General features: G+C 36.1%; 1 protein-coding gene across 1 annotated transcript in view; it reads left to right on the top strand.

The window, feature by feature from the left end:
- The window catches only part of tusc3 (tumor suppressor candidate 3), a 95,474-nt gene that overhangs the window by 29,266 nt on the left and 44,480 nt on the right, over window positions 1-21,728 (top strand). Inside the window, exons 2-4 of the mRNA XM_084098025.1 lie at window positions 12,114-12,283; window positions 14,256-14,373; window positions 20,555-20,695. Coding sequence (XP_083954151.1) covers window positions 12,114-12,283; window positions 14,256-14,373; window positions 20,555-20,695 — 429 coding nt within the window. The remainder of the gene's footprint in view (window positions 1-12,113; window positions 12,284-14,255; window positions 14,374-20,554; window positions 20,696-21,728) is intronic.

Raw genomic sequence — 21,728 nt, 5'->3', positions numbered from 1 at the left:
AGTTTTCCCTATAGTCATACTAACTACAATAAACTAATAAGTAATCTATTGCTAAAGTCAGACCGTACTATGGTTATATAATTCGGGTTGAATTTAAAGCAAAATTAGCAATATTGTAATGTATACCTTTACTGTGTTATAAAATGATTCATACAGTGATAAGATTTTGGTTATACCGCCCACCCCTAATAGACACTCACTGAGCTAAAATATATAACAGCCAAGCTGACATTACCCATCCAGCTCTCTGTAAGATCAGAACTGCTGTGCTTTTACTGGATCATGTCAGAGTTTATGCTTACATTGTGAAGAGCAAATTGAACCAAGGTTTGCAGATCCTAGATAAGCTCCTTCGCCCATGAAAGCCAAGATCGGGGCACACAGGAGGAGTATTATATCATCCACAATGTGTGGGCCTGCCAAAGGGCTGGAGCATAATGAGATTGATCCTGATATGAAATAGCACCATGTCCAGTTTTTCTTCAAGCTTTGCAATCAGACTTTGGAAGCAGAAGAAAGAATAGAGGAGGGTTAGAAGAGCGTTTAAATCATAGCGTGAGAGAGTGAACTCTTAAAAGGTAGTGGAAAAGGATAGATGGATAAAGAGGTTTTACATGGATTCAGGCTGTGAAATGGTCACAAATGTACTAAAAATGAATTTGTGGCAATATTTAAAGATTATTTCCTTTTAGCGTCACACTAAAACTTATTTGAAAGTTTATTTTATTGGCTATCAGTCTATCTTTAGATTTCTTGGTAACAGTGGCAAAGTGTGGAAAAAAAAATAGTTTGGTGTAAATAAGGCTTTTTCAGAATGTGAGACATTTCCTGGTGGATTGTTGATCATTATCATGAATCTTCATAATTTATACTGCAAGCGTAAAGTGAGCATGTGGCGACGGTCGGAATAAACATCTAAATTGAGATATCCGAAATCTAGACTATTTTGATTATGCAATTTGGTGGCGAAAAAAGTCATTTGTCTTCTAAGTGTTTCATTTTCGGAGCCATTGGCTCCCAAGGAATTCATTTTATCTGGAGCCCTGATTGTAGCAGAATAAAGTGATTGTCTGTTTATATAATAGAAAAAAAAAAGTTTTTCTACCAACAAAGTAAAACCTGCACAAGCCGTTAGATAAGAGAAAAATAAACGGATAGATTTAGCATTTCACTACCACATCTGTTAATGGAGTGATCTAAAGTAAGACATCCATTGATTCTAGACACCCTACTGTTTATTTATTTATATTTTTATTTAACAGGAGCAGCTGGAGTTGGCATATCAATTACCACACGCACGCCATTAATCTGAAAAACACTGCTGCCACTATGTTAGTCATTACACAAGTTCTTACACACTGAAAGTTTTCAAAGAACAGAACTAGATGCTCATTTACTCCCCACAAGATGGGTGAAACGACTCATTTACATTTCCTCATTTTAAGGTGACAGTTTGGAGGGAAGCGATTACTTCTTTGATTAATTAGGTATTCTACATTTTTGCCCGATGCTTTCCTTCCAACAATACGCAAATTATATGGAAAGTCTACATAATGTATGCTATGCAGCAATGTTACAAAATAATGTAGTAATGCAAAATAGAGTATAGAAACATTATGTTTAGCAGTTTGTGTAATGAAAGTCAGTATCACTCTGTACATTAATGCATCAACTTTCCACAAGCTTTATGGATGTCATTTTTAAAGATATAGTCCTCTGCTGGTACTTACAGTATTATGAATTATGGTGTTTCGCTTGCAAAATTTAAAAAGTAAACATTTAATACATTTTGAATGTATTTATTTATTTATTTATTTTATGTACACTGCTGTTTAAAAGTTTGTGGTCAGAAGTATTTTTTTGTTTGTTTGTTTTTTCAAAGAAATGTTTACTTTTATTCAACAAAGAAACGATAAAATTATTCAAGTTACAGTAAAGATATTTACAATGTTACAAAAGTTTTCTATCTTAAATAAATGTTCTTTCGAACTTTCTACTCTTCAAAGAATCCTTAGTCAATCGATAGTGGTTTCCACAATAATATTAAGCCGCACAACTGTTTTTATCAACATTGCAAATAATATGAAATGTTACTTGAGGACCATATCAACAAATTAGAATTATTTCTGCAGGATCATCGTCATGTGACACTGAAAACTGGCTTCTGAAAATTCAGCTTTGCCATCACAGGAATACATTATATTGTATTTTAAATTGTAATAACATTTCATAATAACAGAATTTTGAATCAAAAATGTATTGTTTACTTTCAAAAACATTCACAAAATCTCACTGTTCCCAAACATTACTGTAAGGTCTCATTTGTTAACATTAGTTAATGTACAGTATTAATTAGAATAAAATAACAATGAGCAATACATTTGTTACAGTATTTGTTAATCTGTGTTAATATTTGTTAATGAATGTGTTCATGTTAGTTCACAGTGCATTAACTAATATTAACAATAACAACTTTTAATTGTAATAATGTATATGTAAATGTTGAAATTCACATTAACTAAGATTAATAAATGCTATAGAAGTGTTGTTCATGTTAACTAACGTTAACTAATGTTATCTAATGAAAACTTATTGTAAAGTGTTACCAAATTCATTATTGCAGCCATAGTCTGCTTAATTTAGAGTTTTTGAGTTTTGGAAAGGGATTTTTGATGTTCAGTGGAGTGGTAAAGTCATGTCTTGTCTTTTATGAAGCATCTGTGTCCTCCATCCTTTTGACACCATTTTAGTGAAAAGAGGTGCAAGGTTTTTTATTTCCTTTCTCTTTTCACATGGGGACGAAATGAAAGAGGGGTGAAATGGGGGTTGTGCTGTCTCTTGAAAGATAACATGTTGAATTGTTTCATTTAACCCTTCCACACGCCCTTTGGAAAAAGTGTACCTGTGTATGTTGTGTGTGTGTGTGTGTTTGTAATCACGCAGATCATCAGTCACACTGGTTTGGTCAAAGTGGAATGGAATCTCACTCCTGTTTCCTTATTGCATTTCTCCTCATCATTTCCTCTGCGTTTGTGTGTGCTCTCTAAGCATGCGCCTCTATGGATGTGTGGACTCATTCCATGCCAATGTGAAAATGCCCTCATTCACTGGGGAATTCTAAAGCCATGATCAGCCTCTTTTCATTCCCTCCGCTCGTGCTGCGGAAACAAAAGAGAAGGAAAATGGTCTCCGGTTCTCTAGCGCCACCCTTTCATCACCGTTGGTCTTCAGCGGCCTTCATTTACTAAAATTAGACACTTTATGATCAAGATCCACTCCCCAAATTGAGCAGGGGACCATTGTAAAGTATCTGCAAAACTGCATTGTGATCAGAAACTTGTCCGGAACTCCATAACTGCTTCCGCAAAAAGGGTCCTTCATTGATATTCAATGTAGATGTCTTCCCACTGTCCCGGCAAACTCTCACACCAGGTTCCTTCTGCATCTCCTGCATATTCATGAGCCCACATTCTGATACCACCACAAATCACATTTTGAGTCATGTCTTGTGGAGCCGAGGTGATGATTATGTATTGGCTGTGTGCATGGCATTGGGGAGCGATGGATGCCATGCTAAGTGTGTGTGTGTGTGTGGAGGGTTAAAAAAGCAGACGGTAAGTGTTGTGAATAGAGAGAGAGATTAATGAGACAGACTTAGTCTCGTTCGATGACAGCAGGGATACAGATGTCCCAGCGCAGTATGTGGCCTCCGACAAAAACTAGAGCTACAGAGAGAGAAAGAGAGAGAGAGATAAAGTTAAGGAGAAACAGAGAGGGGAAAATAGTTACATTTTAAGGTTGTTGTTTTTTTCCAATTGTGTGTATGTATGTATGTATGTATTTTGTATTTTTGTATGTATTTTTATTTTTTACATAAAACAATCAAGACCTATTTGTCGGACCATTAAGATAAAATATTAAATAAATCATAATTAACACACATTCTGATTCATGTTAAATAAAGAATACGTAGTAAAATCCAATTCCAAAATGATTCCAAAATAAAAAGGCTTTATTTCAATGTTGTTTGAGAACTTGAATTGGTCGATAATAAGTCATTTTTTCATGTGAATTATGAGATTTTTTTGTATATTAGCCCCCCTTGAAAACAGTACAATTATGATACACTCAGTGCATTGAACACCTTCCTTATTAACCTATTTATGCCATATTTCCACATTACTTTAGGAATTTGCATTTGTCTTTTTTCATCTGTTGTAATTTTAATTTGATGGACCCCAACAGACCAGTGGACACGTCTTTGCCAAATTTTTGGTTGTGAACATGAGTGTCCTTTTACTTGCTGAACAGGATCATGGGTAATGTCTTATATCAGAGGCAGGTGTAGGTAGTGAGAGTTAAAGATTATTTCACTCAGCTTCTCAGTCCACGCCCCACATTGTCTCTCCCTTATCTCACTCCACCAGTCCTTCTTGACAGCGCTTTTAGAAGAAGTCACAGTGGCGACAATTAGCCTCGCTGTAATCCCGTAGCTTGTCTGGTCCTGTGGCAACACCACCTGTCAGGACACAAGGTCTTTGTTGAGGTGTGAGAGGCTTTTTCTAAATGTCCAGTGTCAGAATGCCGGCATGATGTCGGAAAATTTTCTCCACAGGTTTGTGTCCTTCTCATTCAACTTTAATATATATATACAGTATATATTTATATTTATTTATATATATTTGAAAATGAGCATGTGGGATGTGTCTGTCTGAGTATGTGTCTCTTTCTTTGTATTTCTGTCTGTTATTGTAACCACATTGACACAAAGCTTTTTGTTCAAGATCTTTTGAAGGGATTTAAAAGGGTAAGGAAGAAATGATGATTAGATGGTTTAGAAAGGGTATTGTAATATTTTTATTTATTCGGTAGATGCTGTTATTCAAAGTGAATTCATTTCAAAGTACACTTTTAATGCTTTGAATTGTATTGATACAACTATCATTGCTTATACTATTATTGTATAACCAATAAATGTAATACCAATGCATTTCAATGCATGTTTGTTTATTTTATGTGTTTGTTACCCTGTGAATAAAAGCCAGGTTTTTGCATTGACGTAACATTTCACCCCAAAATCATAAGGGAAAGAAAAAAATAACAATATGTTTGAACATAATGAACATAATGAATAAATCTCAGCCAAGAGCTGCCCACTTTCACCTTGGAAAACCAAAATGTAAATCAGCCAACATCTGTTTGTTTTGTTGTACCAAAATATGTGCCATTTCCAAATAGTTAATTGAAATTTTGATTGTTTTAAAATCAGGACCTTGACTGGATTGTAGAATCTTCACTGTTGTAGTAGCATTCATTCTCTTGTCCGTGAGACACTTCAGTGTTAATTTGCCCTTACAATTTCTGAAAACCTTTCACCAATCTTGCAGGAAAGTGCAACAGGTCCTCTTGCAGTGTTGTCCTATTATTTTGCACCATCCACTCTTGCAGGGCAGGGCAGTGTAAGATCTGCACCACATCACTTAGAATGTTGGATAAAATTTCTGAATTCCACAATTCTCTCTAAAATATCTGGTCGAAAGAATTCCAACTATACAGTTTTTATGATAATCAATCCAAAAAGATGCCTCAGAAGGGTCTTTTCTAAAGAATACAGTCTATACTTGACATTATCCTACTCTTTAAATGGAACCCACGCGCACATATACGCAAACAATGCCGATGATAGAAGATGTGCTTTGTCTCCTTCAGCAAGGCCCACCTTAGGGACAAGCTGTCAACAACATCTGTCACATCACCTAAACAAAGCACCTGCTGAAGGTGAGCTGGAGAAAGCGAGACAGGAGATTATTAAAATAAAAGCTCTCAATGGTAAGATTTATTCTTTAGACACCTGCTAGACGCATTTGGCTTTTCCTGTTCTTGAGAATGACTGCATGAGGGAATTAAGAGCAGGATGAATAGAATAGAATAGAATGAAGGAAGGAAGGAAAGAAACATCTGAGGAATCAAACTTGTAATATCTGAGGAATCAAACGTGAGGAAACAGCCTTTGTACTTTGGACATTGTTCCTCTCTTTTCCTCTACGCTTGGCTGGTCCCTCACATCGTGGTCAGTACAGCACATCATTAATGCCGGTCTGATTGACAGCTAAACTGACAGCCAAGCTGTTTGGACATTGTGGGTGGAAACCCTTTTTTTCCTCATTTCCCTAAAGAAAACTGACAAGCGCACAAAATAGACAGGAGGAGAAATGACATGTTCAGATCATTGTGTGTGTGTGTGTGTGTGTGTGCTTAGCACATGAGCACTATTTGTGCTGAGATATTTCATTTAATCAGCAATTCCATAGGGATCTATGTCGTTGCACAAACCCGGACGAGCTCCCGGTTTTGTAACGTCTAGGTCAGTGTTTCCCAACCCTGTCCTGGAGGCACACCCAACAGTACACATTCAAACTCTTTCTAATCAGACACACCAGATTGAACTCTTCGGTCGTTCACTCTCAGAAAAAAATGACAAATGGCGTTAACTTCTGTAGGATTGTGTCCCTATCTTGAATCAGATATACCTCTGGTCTAGGACTGTAAAGACTGTGATGTCGGGTCGGCAGATATAGTATCTGTCAGCCAAGTTTTTGCGGTGTGTTCCACACCGTTGACACGATTCACACCACCGTGGGCAGCTTTTCGGTCGATTGAGAATGTTGAATCAGCATCAGAGCTGTTGTTGAGAGAGACCACTCCGCTGTTCAGCTAAGTGAACCAGTGCACGAAAAGAAAAACAGAAGTGACAAAAGCAAGCAAGCAAACAATGAAGTCACCAGAGCACAAACAAAAGGCTCTTCTAATTTTACACCTTCGTCTTATCTGAGCATTCCAATACAAGACTCTTTTCATAACATCATGAACGTCTGGAATGAAGAAAGTGGAGACCAACTGTGGAACATGATTCATATTCAAAATAAGCAAGCACTGCAGTCCAATGCTCACTCGCTAACTTCCCTCCGCCTCGTTCACTCGGATGTACGTCATTTGCTTACGTTGCACGAGTGCCCACTACTGGCGGAAACTGCGATGGGCTGAATTGAAACGTCCTAAGCCCTTGATCACTTGGAATCAGCTATGGAGTTGATTTATTATTTAATTTCTTTTTCCTTTAAGAATTTGTGTAATGCAGCATATAAATGTGTATATGTGTGTTTCGGTTGTTTTAAATAAAAAAAAATATATATATAATTAATACATCATAGAGTTGTCTGTTGTGGTGGTGATTAGACGAGATCTGTGGTGACGTCACAATCGTACTGCATTGTGGGACATATAGGTGCCTGAAGTAGACTTGCTCCCTTGGTCAAAATCGAGGGAACGAGGGTCTGTCCATATAAACTTCCCTCGTCCACTTCACGAAGTGGAACTCACTTCAAAATGGCGGCTGGGATTCCTCCGAGGGGAAGTGCTTAGGGAAGTTTGCAAGTGCGTGTCTAAAAGTGGAATGGAATACAGCACTAGACTGTGTCCGAAATCGCCCTCATGCCCTTAAATAGGGCACTATTTGAGGGGACAGCCATTTGTAGTTGTGTCCGAAACAATAGTGGACGTTATTGAGTGAACTCGTTCAATCCCACGATGCTCCGCAATAGCGAGTGTACAACCGATGTTCGCTCAACGGCTAAAGAATACCCATAATGCTGTGAAAGTTGCAGGCCAAAAAAAATCGTCCAATGTGGGTATAGCATAATATCGTACATGTATAAATTTCTTTTTAATTGATTATTAAACAGTTTAAAGGCACAATATGTAACTTTTTTGCTTTAAAAATAGCAAAAATCACTATATCTATGTTATATATTTTTTTTAGTTGTGTACTTACATTATCCCGACTGTCTCCAACAACTTTCAAACCAGGAGAAATTTGTAATTTAATTCAAGAAACGTCCCGTTTCTTTATTTCCGTTTTGTCGCCGCCAATGGCGTCATATCCGCGTTGTCCCTGGTTTCCGCTCGTGCTGCCATGGCAACCAGAGCTATGAACCAGAGCCGTCTGATAGTAACCAAAGCGACTGACGCGGACAACTTTGTAGTTCGCAATGTCTATCTGCACGCTGTTGTTGTTTCGTTCAAACATTATGGACCATGGCAAGCAGACTTTGGATAAAAAAAGGAGAACTAAAACGAGAATCAATATCAGCGCGGTGTTTTCGAGATGCCTAGAGCTCCCATGGACAGTATATAAACGAGAGCTCCACGTCCGAGACTTCGACTGCTCCTACATGTACTTTATTAAACAGGTGAGCACATTTACATAAAACTAATCAATGTTTTATAGTTCAACAATGATAAAATGTCAGAATATGATCTGTATGTTATTCTAATGTTGATCTAGTTTACTGCTAGTCTCATACAGACAGACTAACACATACATTTAAACACATTCAAATGCAGTTTAGTGTGCTAGTGTAATGTTAGACCAAGTGAAACAGCGCTGCGTTACCTCACAAGTTTAATTTGTCTAATAAACTGACCTGTGAGTAGTAATTCTGCATGTAGTTCGGTAGAATGAAATGTCCATATTCCTTTTATATCCGAGGGACTCGCGTCGCGTTTGGAGCTGATAGCTGTCTCTTAGCAATCCCGAACTGTTTCATATCACAGTCATGATAAAAACATTGATGTATTCAGTCATCCATAAACATTATTAGATTGGTCGGCTTGACGTTGACGACAAGATCCATAATTCTTAGCAAATGTTGCGTCATCAATCTACGCCTTTGTTATTGTAAATAGATTAGCGACCCCTAGTGGTGAAAAATGCTATACTGTACCTTTAATTAAGGTTTATACATCGTTTCCATGACAAAGTTCAAGATAATTCATTTCATCTTACTACTGGAGCTGCCAGTTCACAAAGTTTCAAAGAATTATTAAACAGCAAGCACAAACTACACAAAAGCGGCTGCCCTTCCGGCCCACTCAGTGTCTGAATTCGCTCACTCTTTTTCCTTCACTCCCTTAAGTTAACTATATTAGTGGACTAATGTAGGGAATAGTGAATGGGGGTATAGGGGGCGATTTCGGACACAGCCCTAGTTGCGATTTTCCTTTTAGAATGAGGAATACAGACTACTGACACCTGCTGTTATAGAAAGTTATTTCCTCTCATGCAGAAGCATACGTTCTAGCTCTTTTTGGCCCAGACAAATGCAATGCAACAATACAGTCTGCTTTCATCGCCACTAGTTCTTTGATGTTGGCTTGGTGTGTCATAGTGTCATGGAAATGTATAACTCTTGCTTTTTTTCTTTTTTTTTTAAGTTATATGTTCCCACACAAACATTACATTGCCCCTCCCCCCACACCATCACTTGCATTACTTTATATTAGGGATACACCGAAATTTCAGCTGCTGAAAATTATCGGCCGAAAATAGCATTTTCCGTTTTTGGCTGAAAGAGAAAATATGCCGACCCCACCCCTCCGTGTTCAGCGATCAGGTTTCACTCTGGCTGAGCATGTTTTGTGACTTTGCGAGCGGCTGCGCCTCCGAAGATGCACAACTTCGAAGCGTGTTTCGCTCAATGTTCCGTGTGTTGCGCGCTCTGCTCAGTCACTCACGGCCCAAACGCATGTACCGTTCACGCTCACCAGAAATGTCCGCCAAAAAAACTTGAAATTTATCTGGACTTGTTTCTGTTTGCAATAGCCATACCGTGCTGTAACATGGTGTGTATAGTCGTGCTGGGCAACGCTGGTAAAATGACGCTACCCTCTAGTTAACTGATATCTGCTCACATGCTCTGATAATGGCTTTTGTAGCACTACTTTATTCTGATAATAAGTCAAAAAATGAATCTGTTTAATCTGATTCTGCTGCATAGAACTGAATTAAGAATAATATATTGATATTAATATATTGATATTTAATATTATTTTAATATATATAGGCCATTTTCTGTCAAATTTTGTTACTTGAAATAAGTGTGATTATTTTATTGGATTGATTTTTTTATTTTTATTTTTTTTAATTCAGATTCATTCAATTATTGAATTTATTATAAAAAAAAGTTTAATAATAATATAATTATATATAAAAAACTAATTTAAAATAAGAAATGAATCATTTTTATTTTTTAAGTCATTTTCGGTTATCGGCCAAGTGCATCCAGAATTTTCGGTTTCTGTTTCGGCCCAGAATTTTCATTTCGGTGCGTCCCTGCTTTATAGCATATTCCTCGGACAGCAAAATAGAAGAGATGGCAAGGATATGTTGAACTGCATGAATAGTGCTTTTTTTTTTGCCTGCTTCCTTTCCAGTGCTAACAAACATCTATCTTGTCAAGCCTGGGGTGACCTCCGCTCAATGTTTCAATTTGGGCTCACTGACAGAGCCATCACTTGCCTCCTTTCTGTCAGACTCTTCCAGTCCACAACAAATGCAGCTAAATAATGCAACGTGCCCTTGAGTTTACACACTCCTCTGATCATCCTTTTAAACAAATGTGTGCCCAGAGCCATAACATCTGAAGTGTTGTCAACTTTGGGCAGGAAAAAAAGCAGGACACAAATATATAAAATACAAATTATTGCTGATGATAAAAGAGAGAGGGATGGAGGAAAAAGAGGGGGAAGATGAGAACAAGAAACAGGGCATTGGGGCATAGAGTGTGTAGTACGATAAAGTAGTGTATGTTTTTGTGCCGAATGGTGAAAATTGTATTAGATTAATTCGAGGCTCACTAATGAAAATGGTTTATAATTTTTGGGGTACACAATCTCGAGCAAAAAGTGTTGTAGAAACTAATTTACTGTCCTGCTAGCACTGACATATTACACATACATAATATTATAGCATTACCTTCTGTATGCTTTCCCGCAATTTCATTAGAAAGTGCATGTTGTGCATTAGTGTTATTTGGTGCGTGCAATTAAATTTCACTGTGACATGGAACGCATGTAATAAGTGACCAATTTATTTAAAGTGAACATGAACTCAAAATTGAGCATATTTATATTTGACTCCATTTAAAGGTTTCAAAAGTGACTTAAGCATTAAATAACCTAAATGAACTTTGATCAATCTCGAATTCTAAGTTCTTGGGTTTGCACACCTGTGTGCAAGGATAAAAGCAGAGCATTATGAAGGATGGAAGTAAAGAGATTGTCACACTTGTTCTTTGACCTTGTTCTTAATTTAATGATGGAATGAAAAGTGGAAATTGAGGTCCTATGTTGTACGGGATGCCCTTAATATACGTGTGTGCTCTCGTTCTGCCTTCACATGCAGCCTACTTGCTTATTTTCCATTAAAATACAATATAGTGGAAATAAAATGATTATAAAAATCATTCATGACACATGGCAAAATTATGCCATTTTTTTTCGAAAGGTTTAAACCAAGGGCAAGCCAGTGTTGTTTTAGTATTCATATTTTGAATTGGCTTTTATTTGATTTATTTTTATTTTTATTTTGGTTTAAGTTTTAGTCATTTAGTTTTTTTATATTTCCATTTAGCTTTATTTCCGTTTTAGTTTAATAATTTTACAACTTCAACTTTTTATTTCAGTTAGTTACAAGTGCGCCATTTCTGACTTGATTTTCATATAATGATTTGTTTTATTTCAGTTTTATAATAATAAACGGAAAAAAAAAAGTTGTAGTTTTACTTTTAGTTAACAATAACAACACTTCAAGAAACTATTCAAATAAATTGAAGGTCAAGCTCGTGCTATTTGTGTGATGGCTGAGCTGCTATAGAAATGGTTAACTATCCTAATATAGAGTACACCACTAGACAACTCCTGCCCTGAGATCGTATTGAACTCATCGTGTGCCGCCTAGTATTTCCTTTAGCCATGCATTTTTCCGTCAACAAGCAATCTTTATGGTGACATTTACAGAATGTCTTTCTTTGAGCGTAAACAAAAAAAGAAATAGGATGTTGCCTTTTGCCGTTAAAGATCAGTTCAGCTTCCTATCCTGACCTGACATTTTTTTGTTGTTGTTGTTGTTAATTTGTTTCATGAAGGACAAGTTGCTTATGTTGGCTTATGTTTTTTTCTGTTTGCTTGGAGAATTTATGTTAGTGCAGAGATTATTTAGTATCTGGACAGTATGCAACTCTGTACTTTTCTCTATCTCTATCGGTTTCTTCTAGAACATGCTGGCAGAGAAGGTGGAGCAAATGATGGAGTGGAGTTCCCGGCGTTCTGTGATCCGTATGAACGGGGATAAGTTCCGGCGGTTCGTCAAAGCTCCGCCCCGGAACTATTCCGTTATTGTGATGTTCACCGCGCTACAACCCCAGAGACAATGTTCTGTCTGCAGGTGAGACACACACATTCATCTTTTAGTGTCTGTCCACAGGTATAATGCTGTATTTACTGAAGTAAAACAATAACACCGGGTGTAAACACGGACTTATATTAAGATTTGATCTGCCCCAGAGCACCACCGGAGAGCTTTCTACATCTGTCTATTCCCAAGCAGCCTCATCCCAGACATCATTCCCATCTATTTATCCCACGACAGCTACTTAGCCCCCATCCACTCACCTCACATCCATCTCTCCCCTCATTATCCTTCAGTCGCTGGCTAAAATGACTCCGTGCTCGTACAGTCATGTTCCTCAGCTGAATATCAAGCCTCGGAGTGTGAACCACTCACTCTAGTCCTATTCAGAATTCAGAACATCATCTACCAGCTTCATTGAATAAAGATAACGGACTGGAACAGTCATGTGTGCTACCAAAATAGAGGAAGTTAATTTAAAGCAGATCGACCTTTAAGCGCCCAGTCACCCGATTACGTCGATGTGACCCCTAATGCTTTTTTAATTATCTGCTGTCTACTCAAATCACATGTTTATGTATATTCTCATTTTTTCCTCCTTATTTGCCCTTAATCCCCATCCCTGTCAATCCTTAATTGATTTCTTTCTCCCTTCATTATTTTGTCTTGAATACTGTAGGAATAGGTAACAGTGGTTGACCTAATTGACTAGAAGTTGAACAGTCTATCTGTAACTTTAGCCGTTGGATAGTTTGCATGGAAAAGTCTTTAAATTCATCCCCACTATAGCATCGTCACTACATCCATATAGATTCAGACATATTTCTTAAATCAACTAGTCATCCAACCTCACTTTCATGCCTGTATGTTGTCCAAGGGTCCTTAAAAGTTTCAAAATGTCTTAGTCACTTTGAATTGAAGGCTGTAAAAAGTCTTTAAGTATCTTAAATAGCATGGGGGAAAAAAAGTCTTAAATGTCATAATCAGAGAACAGGAATTGCTTCTCAAATACCGAGTCAGTGCTGTGCTTTTTGTCATCTCCCCAAAGGTGTTCATGAAATGCCATTTTACCCATGTCCCGAAGGACTTTGCTCTCCAGTCCACTTTTGACTGCAGTAAAGTCTCGATGACAGATCAGTTAACGTCAGCTCGGCCCTCGCTTTTTAAAAATGGACACTCAGCATTACATGAAACATTAATGTGTATAATCATGCATATTTAAACATGTTTGTTTTTACCACCTGCAGAGTGCTCTGCTTTATTGATGTTTATGGGTACATTTCGTTTATTGATGCATTTAACTAGTCTTTAAACCGGACGCTTTCAATCTGTAAATGCATGTTTATTTAGCACTATCTGGATGATATTTGTTTTCTGAACAATGTTTAAGTTACAATTATTAACATGGGATGCCTATCCTTTCATAAACTGATCCAGAGGGCGTTGGGATCCCTGTAGAGTTTACTAAGATGGGAGTGTCTGTTGTCTGGGTTTGGCCGTTACGGAAAGTGGTGACCTGGAGGTGCAGCATGTAACCCGAAATAAGACTTATTTATGTGCAGGGTTTGAAATCCAAATTAACTCTCACTTGATATGTGTGGTTTGTCTATGCGAGTATATGGGGAAAACATGAGCTCTTTGATGTGATGTGAGTGCTTTTGATCCTACTTCATCAATGTTCAAAATTCTGTTAGTTTATGTATTTGTGGTGGACAACACAGTGACAATTTCCGGGAACTGGCAGGTGGATGTTTTTGTTGCGTCTGCGAAAGAACAGATACCTAATTAGCGGCATTGTCTGCTTATCTTTTATTCTCTTGTTCTCTTTATACTGTCCACCTAGTGTGGAATAAACAGCAATCACTGTAATAAGTAACAGTGAGATGACACTCTTGTAATGAAGTCCCTCTTGTTGGCTTCTTTTTGTTTGCAAGCTTTCTTCTAATGAGTAATATCTTACTCTCTCTCTGTCTGTCTCTCTGCTTCTGAAAATGTCTCTGTCTCATAGGCAAGCTAATGAGGAGTATCAGGTTCTGGCTAACTCCTGGCGATACTCTTCGGCCTTCTCTAACAAACTCTTCTTCACGGTTGTGGATTATGATGAGGGCGCCGACGTCTTTCAACAGGTAAACATTCAACTCCTCTCTCTTTATCTCTCATTCACATGGATTTGGTCTGGTCTGTTTAGCGATTTGGTTCATGCAGAGGGCCCTGCAGAGAGAAAACAGGCATATCAGGGAATTTTACAGTGATTTCCAAGCCTGCACAGTGTCCTTGGTTCCTTCAAATTATTTAAATGTATTCAATTCACTTCAAAATTGACAGCAAAAATTATAATGTTGTCATATATTTGTTAAATATCTTAAATGGCATATAAAAAGTATCACTCACATGGTATTTGACAAGTAAAAAAAGTATGTAGTTAAATATTGCTGTTTATTAATATTATTGATATATTGTTACATGCAGATTAATTACTTAAATTATATATATTTTTTACGATTTGTGGAAAAACAAATTTCTTTATTAGAAATTGTAAGTTAAAATGTTAAAATTTACTAATTTTAACAGTTGCTATTTGGTACAAATTATGGTTCATCTGAGATAATGTATAATACTAATAAAAAAAAATATTATTATTATTAGTAGTAGTAGTAGTAGTAGCAGCAGTAGTAGCAGTAGTTATAGTGGTAGTTTGCCTGACATTGAAAAGTCAAGGACATTATTCTAGTGAATATATTTTTTCTAGTTATGCTCAGCTCTGAAAGTGCTCTTTGTGACTGAAAAATTGGATTCTAGGGCTGCTCGATTATGGCAAATATCATAATCATGATTACTTCTGTTCAATATTGATTAACACAATTTTTGGTGGCAATAAGATCAAATTTCACGATATTTCACAATTACCCATACTTCAGCAAAAACTAATACTAGGTTGACTAATGTAAGATAAAGCTTACATAAGACAAGTGAAAAGTCAGCAATACAATAAGAACAAAGAAACTAATTACAAACAAAACTGACAAATAAATAGAATGAAAACAAATTAAATGAACAGTGTTTTAAGTTTTTTCAGGAAGATGTACAGGTATTAACAGTGGTATTTAGATAAGTAATAGCCTACAACAAAAATTGATTAGTCAAATGTTAAATAACACTGCATAGTCTTACTGTACACAATATAGACTGATCCTAATTAAAGCTACTTAAGTTATTTAGTCAAGATCAGTGAGTGATTTTCCTTTGTCATTTGTTGTTTGATTATCATTAATGACAGACGGCAGCAGGTATATTAGGCTGCTGTCACTTTAAGAGCTGATGCGTGGATCCAATATACTGTTACACATGCGTTTTCTTTCTCAACTGTGTGCGTTTACTGAAGACATAACCCACTGTGTTCACGTCAATAGTCTCCAAAAAGGCATTTTGATATTTTTGTGTGTACACGTTTAGGTGCCTATCCAAATCCATTTGCATTTTACATTGATTATCTTGTTTTCATAATAGTTAGAACTTAGAAGCCGATATCGAAAATCAATTACGATTAATCGCATCGCCCTAATGAAATCATTGGTCAAAAGATGTGATGACTTTGTTCATGGTAATTATTTAATAATAACCTTACAAAATAGGTGTATAATTTAAATCAAATTAAACCAAGCTCAGAAAAGACAAGCGTTTCCTGACCACATTTACTCTTTGTTCCATTCTTCTGGCTATACATAGATCTGATCTTTCACATGTATGCTCAAATGGTCTCAACTTCTAATTTGTCAGAGCCTGACAACTTCAGGAATTACATTTTAAAAAGCAGCAAGAACAATCAAATGGAAAATAGCTCCCCGTCTATTTTCCATGTAATGAAATGTCACACTTCTCAGAAGCAAATTATAGAGAAGAAAATCTTTATGACACAGAACATGCACATTAATTTAACACACGCTGATACGTAGCTATTCTACTGCAATTTGCACACTAAAGAGAGTAAGTTTGTGAAAGAAGCTTTATCATAAACTGACATTTCCTCGCGCCTATAGATGTCTGCACAGCTGTATCTAGGGTAATAGTCATCAATTAGACTGACTTGCTGTTGTTTCCTCTGTGGAGTCTCTCTTATTTGGGTTCATCAAAAGCCTTATGCATTCTAGTAAAACAAATTGCTCAAGCTCATAAAGACATCAAGCCCTCAGGAAAATATAGTGGACAAGATTCAAATGAGCTTTCTGATTTCTTAGTGTATAACCTAGTTTACATAATGCTTTGTTTGGAATAATCACAAATCTAGGATTTAAGCCTTTGGGTTACAGTTACCAGATCAGATATCACACAGCGCTAGTGTAATGGTGAGGTTTTCACATTTATAAGAGTGGCTGGTATTGTAACTGTAAGTGACTGTACATAAATGCATTAACTACAAAACTAGTTGTTACACAATTGAAAATTCCAGTCCCTTTAGTGGAGCTTCATGAAGAAACAGGAATATGTGGTATACTTTAATATTTTAAATTCAATATAATTTATTAGTCAGTCCTCGGGGTAATGGCATACCAATTTACTTATATCCGTTATGAGGTCCGATATAATTTTCCTATGCTAAATAAATAATTATAGTGTGGCAAACTATGCATTCTGGAAAACTGCAATGACTTCTGTTCACCCGCTCTAAACCCATTTCTTGGAGGACATGTGGGTTAATGTTGATTTGATGTGTTTTCATCCAGCATGGGGACAGCATTATTAGTCAGTCCATTAGTATGCTAATAAACAGATGTGTGTTAGAGGTGCTGGTTAATAATGTTCCCCAATGTTTTTAAGAGACTATTTCATCATCAGCGATTACATGATTGCTCCCGTGTTTGAAATTATATGTAATTACATGAATATCACTTAGGTAGATTTCTTCTGTGTTCTTTAATGCGAATGATACAAAAAAATCACTGTCATGCATAAATTAAGATCTTAGAGAGGAAGAATGCCCAGCTGCACTTTTCCGTTCAACGAAGATGGATGGTGACACTGCAAAACTCCAGAAAGCACATATAAATATGACTCATGCACTATATATGCCTTCTAAGCCCATGACTCATTCCTATATTATGCAGCAAAAACTGTTTTCAACATTAAAAAATGTTTCTTGAGCACCAAATCATGATCTTAAGGATCATGTGACACTGACAACTGGAGTAATGGCTGCTAAAAATTCAGCTATACCTTCACTGAAATTAATTACATTTAAAAAAAAATAATTAAAATAGAAATTGGTTGATGAGAGTAAGGACCGTTAGTGTACTGTTAAGGGGGGGGGGGGAAGCCATCCATATGACTCATGCACAATATTATTTCTAAGCCCAAATAATATATTAAAAATGAAAGCCATATTGCAAACTTTTAAGTTTACTGATCTTAGGGGGGAAAAAAGCAGCAATTAAGGGGCCAAACACAAAGGCGGCATGATAAGTCATGCTATCATGGCTGGGATCATCAGACCAACTGCGTCAATGACCAATTAAAGACATATCAAGATAATTTTAGGCAAAATGGTTGAAAAATCATATATAGTCACTAATAATGTGATTTAATGGTTTATCACTTTTGACAAATAGGTGGCACTGTGACCAAATTGATGTGGTGTGGTCACGATGACACATGTGATGTTTGGTGTAAATATGCCAAAGCTTTGCAAAGATACAGCCTCAGAATCGTTTTGGTATCATGCCTTCAAATTTGTTGATGCGGTACAAGAAAACGGTTTCGTCTATCGATCCGAAATCCAGAACTTTTTTTCCCAGCCTGGTCTGGAAGATGATCTGACTCGAATTTGGTTAAAATCGGACCAATATTTTAGGAGTTTGAAAAAGTAGGTTTATTTTTTTAAAGAAAATCAAAATGGCGAACAGGAAGCTCGGCCGACTATGGCAGAGTTAGCTTTTTTCTCGGGATGAGCCAAGGAATCTATTAAGACCAGTTTCATTTCAACAGGTTAATTTAATCAAAAGTTATTAGCATTTTTGGAAATGTAATTAATAACTTTTGGCCAGAAGGTGCTGCTGCTCCGAAACTTTTTTTAGTACTGTCAGGGCATGGTGTCGAAGACACGTAAAGAGTTTCGTAATGATCCCCAGTGAGTTCGTAAAATATAGCATTTTACGACCAAATTAAAAATGGCCGACACCCATAATGGCCGATATGGAAAAATTGGGTATTGTTTGATATGCTGCACTGAATCCAAAGACACCAGTTTTATCATTTGTGGCCAAGAAGAAAATAAGCCATTTTTCATATCACCTGACCCCTAGGTGGCACTGCACTGAAACTGTGCAGGTACCCTCAGGTCATGGTTTTCATAACGCACACAAAGTCTGGTCCGAATATGCTAAAGCGTTGCGGAGATACAGTCTCAAATCCATTTTGGCATTTTACTTGTTGAATTCTTTTGCGCGTTATTTGAGAACGGTTTGACAAATCAACTTGAATTCCATACCTTTTTGTCGGCATGGCCTGAAGATGATCTGATTAAATTTTTGTGAAAGTCGGAACAACGGCCTAGGAGGAGTTCGAAAAAGTATGTTTTTTCGGAAAATTCAAAATGGCGGAAGAGTAAAAATTAATTTTGTTTTGTCAAAAGGTAATAAGGTTTTAAGAGTTTAGAGTTTAGATAACTGGTACACAAAGGAGGGTGGGTCTCCAGGCAAACTGTTCTCAAAGGTGTAAACTCACGTACACAATGTAAATTCCAATTGTTAGCAAATGTTTCCATGTAAATCAACTTCTGCCTCCAGTTAGTCTGGTTGATTAATGTAATTTGCCACTGTGAACTCATGTTTACATTTGAAAAGAGGTTTCTGCCTTGGTCTGTCTATATAAAGAAATGCAACGAGAAGGATCAGCACGATTCTGTAGATCAGCCCGTGAATGCTGAGACTCTCAGCATCATGTATTTCCTAATGTCGGGTTCGCATCTCTTCTCTTTATTCCAGAGCATTTGATGTTTTGTATTGATTATTTTTGAACTGATTATGAAATTGGCATGATATATTTACCCGACATAATATATTGTAACCATTGATTTTATTCTAACAGACTCTGGCATTATTTTCAGTAAAGAGTTAAAACGAATAGTCAAACATTCGCTCACATTTAATTATGCACAGATATCATTAAAACCTTTTCATTTATGGAGTCAGATGAAATAACGAGGTAATTACATATGAGAAAATGTATTTCATTTAATCAAATTTCTTTGCCGCGAGGAGAGACAGTAATGCGCAGAGACCTTCACCCGCTGATCGGATGCCTCCATTGGGCCGACTGAGCGCGGGCTTACACAATGGCACAATATGTTTGACCATGGGGCTTTAGAAAACGTTTAATATAGCACACAATTACTTTTAAGATGCTTATATGCTGCTTTTTTGTGTCCTTTTTGGAGTTTACCATTATAAATCACTTTCCACATTTCTTTTATGTAATAGAGCAGCTCAGAAATAACATTTCCCTTTGTGTTTCACAGAAGAAAGAAAATACAAGGTTGGAACTAGAGATGGGAATTTTGGGTCATTTTTTACACAAACTTTTCAACACATCACATGTGGTGTTATTTATCGGCTGTGTGTCATGTTAAAACAGTTATAAAAAATAAAATAAAATAAAAAGTAAAACAACATTTAAACACATCTCACAACACCCTCCATTGTGTTCCACCGAGTTACAGTCAGTCCACTTACTTTTGAAAGAAAGAAAACATCCTGTTTGAACACCCTGAAATCCTTTTCGAAGTGTACATCACTTTTGACCCAAATTGCTGCTCATTTTGACTGCAAGGTATCACTAAAAAAGACTAACAAATCACAAAATTAAGAACGAAGTGCTTTTTTTTGCGATCGATGACTGCTGTCACTTCAGAGTACTCAAGTACTCATGCACATTCTTAGCTGAAACAGCATTGGGTCAAAAAATTCAAATATTTGTGTGAACCCTCTGCTTTTAACTCTATCATTTTATTTTATTTTTTATCCAGTTGTTCTCTCTCTCTCTGTCTCTCTCTGGCCCTTCATTCTTGTAGTGAGTAATTTACCTCCCTCTGGAGGCTCTTCAATTGCTCCTGTTTCCTTATTAAAAGAAATCTCTGTAATACGCATCACACTGTTCCTGCTGCTTTATTGATTTATTAGCAGATATAAATGTTTTTGTGCTCTTGTTTATCTTCAATTCATCATTCCCCTCCCCTCTCCTCCCTTCATATGCTTCCTGTTCCTCTTCTCTCTCATATGTCCTGCCTTTTCTTCCTCTTCTCTCTCTCTTTTCCAGCTAAACATGAACTCTGCCCCAACATTCATGCATTTCCCAGCCAAAGGGAAGCCGAAGAGGGCAGACACCTTTGACCTTCAGCGGATTGGCTTTGCCTCTGAGCAGCTGGCCAAGTGGATTGCAGACCGTACTGATGTGCAGGTACTGTATGATATACTGCTGCACTACCATTCTTTTATATATATATATATATATATATATATATATATATATATATATATATATATATATATATATATAAAGAAAGAAAGAAAGAAAGAAAGAAAGAAAGAAAGAAATAAATAAATAAATAAATAAATAAATAAATAAATAAATAAATAAATAAATATAAATATAAATATAAATATAAATATATATATATATATATATATAAATATATATATATATATATATATATATATATAAATAAATATATATACATATATAAATTAAAAACGTTATCATGATTTCCACACAAAAAAAAAAAAAATCAGCACAGCTGTTGTCCACATTGATAATAATTATAAGTGTTTCTTAAGCACCAAATCAGAATATAGAGTTATTAGATCATTTGATACTGAAGACTGGAGTAATGATGCTGAAAATTCAGCTTTGCCATCACAGGAATAAATTATATTTTTAATATATTAGAATAGAAAACAGTTATTTTAAATTGTAATAATATTCCACTACTGTACTGTTTGGTTAGAAAATGCAGTCTTGGTGAGCATAATAGACTTCTTTCAAATATGTTAACAAAACTTACAGTTTTAGAATATGTACAAATAAATTTGATGTGTTTTATATCACTCTTGGTGCATTTCAATGTTTAGCAAATACAAGTGTAAATGCATAATGTACGTGACTGACAGAATTTTGAAACGTAAAAGCACTGCTGTTGAAAGCAGAGTTATCTGCCTTCCAGACACATTTATTTATGATCTGTCTCAAAAAAAAAAATTTATTTAGCTTTTATGATGCATTATTTTATAATACTAATGCTCAAAAAAAAAAAAAAGGATTGGTAGTAAGACACACTTAAATTAAACAAATTAGTTCAATCAAATTAACTTTTATGAGAATGTAGAACTTTATTTTTCTTTTAAGTTCACAAAACTGACACATTTTAAGTAAACTAAATTGATTGATTGTTTTGAGTATTGTGAACTTTATTTTATTTTTTTTAGACAAATTT

The sequence above is a fragment of the Abramis brama genome (genome assembly GCF_963993115.1).
Source record: "Abramis brama genome assembly, chromosome: 2".
NCBI lineage: Eukaryota > Metazoa > Chordata > Actinopteri > Cypriniformes > Leuciscidae > Abramis > Abramis brama.
The sequence above is the reverse complement of the archived record's forward strand: the minus strand, read 5'-3'. Positions and strand labels throughout refer to the sequence as shown.